The sequence below is a fragment of the Aplysia californica genome, unplaced genomic scaffold, assembly GCF_000002075.1.
Source record: "Aplysia californica isolate F4 #8 unplaced genomic scaffold, AplCal3.0 scaffold00826, whole genome shotgun sequence".
NCBI classification, from domain to species: Eukaryota; Metazoa; Mollusca; class Gastropoda; order Aplysiida; family Aplysiidae; genus Aplysia; species Aplysia californica.
Window position 1 is genome coordinate 181,400 of NW_004798096.1, and position 4,627 is coordinate 186,026.

At 52.5% G+C, this 4,627-nt stretch overlaps 1 protein-coding gene across 1 annotated transcript; it reads left to right on the forward strand.

Moving 5' to 3' along the window:
• Window positions 1-343: 343 nt before the first annotated feature.
• On the forward strand, window positions 344-4,576 carry LOC101858582 (histone-lysine N-methyltransferase PRDM16; the record flags this gene model as incomplete). The annotated part of the gene is given in 3 exon segments (XM_005109892.3): window positions 344-550; window positions 1,107-2,965; window positions 3,559-4,576. Coding segments are annotated over 3 exon segments (3,000 nt in total), but the record flags the coding sequence as incomplete, so codon positions are not given.
• Window positions 4,577-4,627: the final 51 nt, after the last annotated feature.

Here is a 4,627-nt window from a genome sequence, read left to right on the forward strand (position 1 = left end):
GTGGCTGTCTTACAAAGTGTCAATAGAATTTTTTTTTAATACACAAGGGTTGAAACAGGAATAAATTGTGGCCGTTCGTACAGATGATTGCCTTATACAGGTGGTCGTTACAGCGGGTCTAACTTTATTTAAACCCTTGTTATCTTTAGCAATTATCTTTAACCCTTTATTATTTTTTAACCTTTGTTAACTTTAACCCATTTTTTATTTTCAACTTGTGTCATTTTAAACCCTTTTTTATTTTAAATCTTTGTTATCTTTACCCTTGTTTTCTCTAGCCCGTGTTATCTTTAACCCTTGTTATCTTTAACCCTCGTTATCTTTAACCCTTGTTAACTCTCAGCTGACCCATGACGCTGATCGGAAATTCCCGTGCGAGAACTGCGACAAAGTGTTCACGGACCCCAGCAACCTGCAACGTCACATCCGGTCTCAGCACGTGGGCGCGCGCAGCCACGCCTGCTCCGAGTGCGGCAAGACGTTCGCCACGTCCAGCGGGCTGAAGCAGCACCAGCACATCCACAGCAGCGTCAAGCCATTCCAGTGTGAGGTAAGAACTGGGCAATGACCCGCTTTAGCAAAATCTGGATAATTATTATATTAGTGCACCTCTTTGGCAAATAATAATAGTATTTGAACCGCTTCGGCAAATGGGTTAGAACCACTTCGACAAACGGGTTAGCAAAATTTCGATAATGGGTTCACCCAATTCGGCGAACAGGTTACGAAAGAGAGTCTGAATTTATTCAAATAATGTTTCATTGAGAATTATCCGGTTAAATTTAATTAGGGATTTAATTGCTGATGATATCATCATCCTTATATTGTTGTTACAGTTTTTTCTTATTTGTATTGGGTTTTTGGTTATTTCGTTGGTTTTTTTTTTGCTTTTTGTTGTTGTTGGTGGAGCTTTTGAAGCCCCCCCCCTTTTTTTTTGGGGGGGGGGATACATTGTAGTTCACTTACTGTTTCTTATCGAATATCTTTGTCTTTATAACTCTTCCTTCTCTCCTTTATTATTTTCTCTTTTTTTGCACCTAATTGTTTTGTAAGTGCCGTAAAACTCTTATTAAAACTAAACTAAACATCTTTTCCTCCCCGCAAAGGTGTGTCTGAAGGCATACACCCAGTTCTCCAACCTTTGCCGCCACAAACGGATGCACGCCGACTGCCGCCAACAGATCAAGTGCAAGGACTGCGGCCAGGCCTTCTCCACCGTGACTTCACTGAGCAAGCACAAACGCTTCTGCGAGGGCGTCATGCGCAACGGCATGCGCGTCATGTACCCGACGGACAAACTCTCCCCCCTGACCCTGTCTCCCAACGGCCAAGCCCCGCCCCCTCACCTCAACCCCTCCCTCTTCCCTAGTATCTACGCGGCCGCGGCCGCCGCGAGCAGGCCTCAGTTCCCGTTCGCCCCCTACCCGCCCTTCTCCTCCTTCCACGGCCTCCTCCCCTCCGCCCTCCCCTCCATGCTGGGCGGCTCCGGTGTTCCTCCCTCTGCCGCGCTCAAACTGGCAGCGGCCAACCTCCAGCAGTTGTCTCCAGAGAGGAAGCTCCACCTCTCCCCGGACGCTTTCGCCTCAGCGGCTCTTTCCGGCCTGCACAAACCCTCCCTGTTCTCCTCCCCTCTTGGCAAGGAGGAGTCCTTACCCTCCCCGCACCCCTCGCTCCACGACGCCAAGCGGCCCTACAGTCCGGACGACGCTGACCACTCTGACGTCAGCGGCCACAGCCCGGCGGGAAACGTGCACGTGTCCGAGGAGGAGGAAGGCGGGGACGGGAGAGAATCCCCGGCCGGCTACAACAGGCTCAAGAGGAAGATGGAGGACGGGCTGGCAGGTCGGTCCGCATCTCCCGAGGACGAAGGCAGGTCCAAAAGTCCCCGTATGATGAAGGAAGAACAAGACGCGGGAAAATGTCCTGCACCTGAGAGGTCCAGCCCCGCCAAAGAGCGGAGTATCGCCCCGCCAGGCTTCACGCAGTTCCGGCCCCAGTCGCCCTCCGTGTCCACGCCGTCTTCTAAACAGAGGTCATCGACCCCCAAGACAGACGCGGCCTTTGACCTCTCCAGCTATGGCAGCGGCCTCAAGTCAGAGAGCAAGCGCAACTCCTCCTTCTCGCCAGTGGCGGGGAAACGAGAGAGCCGGTCAGAGGAGAGGAGTTCCGGAGGCTCGGAGAAGAGCGGGAGTGGAGGAGAGGACGACGCGCCTCTAGATCTGACCAAGAAGGTGGTCGAGCCCATCCCGGTCCTGCCTGTGGATATGACCCGCAAGACTCACATTTACGGCGAGCTGGCTACTGCCGGTACTGGCGCCCCCACCAACACCACCACAACCACCTCCTCCGTCTCCCCAGGACCCTCCCCCTCATCCTCCTCCTCCTCCCTCTCCTCCACCTCACCCTCCTCAACCATCGCCGCCACCGCCGCTGCCGCTATCGCTGCTTCTGCCTCTTCCCCCTCCTCCACCTCCCACCTCCTCTCCTCCAGCCTCAAGCTCCCAGTCAGCGTGCCCGACCCGACCAAAAGCCTGTGTGGCAGCAGCCCCTACAGCTACCCGTTCAGTCCTATCATGATGGAGTCCTTCCTACGCATGAAGGAAGACCTCAAGCTGCAGCAAGAAGTGGCGGCCAAGTTCTCCCACCCGTTCGCGCGCTTCGCCATGCCTGGCCCCACGGCCTTCCCCGGCCTCCCGCCCCACCCGCACCAGTTCTCCATGCTGCCCCGGCCAGACCTGGACAAGGTGCTCTCGCCCATGATGAAACTGGACAAGGGTTCGGACTACCCGGGCCACCCGCACGCCTCCCACCACCCTCACCACCCCCACCACCCGCACCACCACCCACAGGCCCACCCACACGCCCACCACCCACACCACCCACACCACTTCGGGGCCGGCGCCGGGGGGCCGCCCAAGTCCAAGGAGAGATACGCCTGCAAGTTCTGCGGCAAGGTTTTCCCGAGGTGAGTTGCTCTTCCCTATTTCATGACTGTCTTTCTTCTTTCCTTCCTTCCTTCTTTCTGTATTTTTTCCCATTTTTTCCTTCCTTCCTTCTTTCTTTCCTTCCTTCCTTCCTTCCTTCCTTCCTTCCTTCCTTCCTTCCTTCCTTCCTTCCTTTTTTCCCTAAAACCCCAATCTCAAGCTTTAAAAAAATTAGTTATGTCTTGTCTTTAACATAATTATATAGCTTCATCCATACCTCTCTTCTTTCATTACTTTGAATGTTACTCTCTCGTAACACCTCTAATTTTCGAGGCTTATATAACTAATTTGTTTTTGCACGTGTCGTAAAACTTCAAACCCTATCTGAAACTCAAGCTTTAAAATGCTTTCCTTCTTCTTTTAGACATTTATCATCCTTACCTTTCTTCTTTCTTCCTCTTGTATGTATAACTATCTCGTGACACCTCTACTCTTTGGCACCTATATTTTATATGAACTAGTTGTGTTGCATATCAGTTATAATATGACCTAATTTTGTGGCTAAAATGCTCAAACTAAACCCCCAAAACTACAACTTAATAAAATCTTCTACCTCCTTCCCTCTTTCTTTCAGATCGGCGAACCTGACCCGGCACCTGCGCACACACACGGGCGAGCAGCCGTACAAGTGCAAGTACTGCGAGCGCTCCTTCAGCATCTCCTCCAACCTGCAGAGGCACGTGCGCAACATCCACAACAAGGAGAAGCCCTTCAAGTGCCAGCTCTGTGACCGCTGCTTCGGCCAGCAGACCAACCTGGACCGTCACCTGAAGAAACACGAGCAGGAGGGCCCCCACCTCACCGACTCGCCCACCAACGAGCTGGAAGACAAGGACGACGCCTACTTCTCGGAGATTCGGAACTTTATCGGCGTCACCGGGGGCGCCTCGAGCAGTGCTGGTGGGAACGTCACTGGTGCTTCTACTGGTAATGGCAGCATTAGTAAAGACAATGATGACGAGGAAATTGGTGATGGTGATAATAATGGTGTTGCTGATGGTGCTTCGTCGTCGACCGTGGCGAGGTCGAGAGTGGTTGATAACGACGCTGATGTTGAAGATGAAGGCGAGGAGGAAGAAGAGGAGGGTATGACGGGTGGAAGGTTTGCGGGTGCTCCTGTTGCTGCCTCCAGCCCCCTCCTCAGCCAACCGGCGGGTCTGTCAGATGACGAGGACGAGATAAACGTTGATAACGATGATGTTGATGATGAAGATTTATTAGATGACGAGGAGCTGGTGGAGGAGGCGGACATTTCCGACGATGATATTCTCGATGAGGCGCAGAGTTCTGCTGCCGCTGCCCGGAAGTTGAACCTGGTTCCCGGTCTAATGACGTCATCCGCTGAAGGTGACGTCACTGAGAAGGGAAAAGTTGTCGATGTTCAGAAGGATGGCAAGGTTGAAGATGAAAAGGCAGCTGGTGATGAAAAAGATGGTGATAATGATGAGAAGGCAAATGAGAAAGAGGATAAAGATGAAGGGGTGAAGACAGGTAGTGCGGATGTGTAGGCGAGTTTTGTATGTCTGCATGTGTGTCTGGGGAAGGATACGACTCGCAGGTACAGGGATTTACGAACAGTGATAGGGTGATACGAAGACAGAAAGAAAGAAAGAGGGAGATAGGCGGGGGGGGGGGGGGGGGGA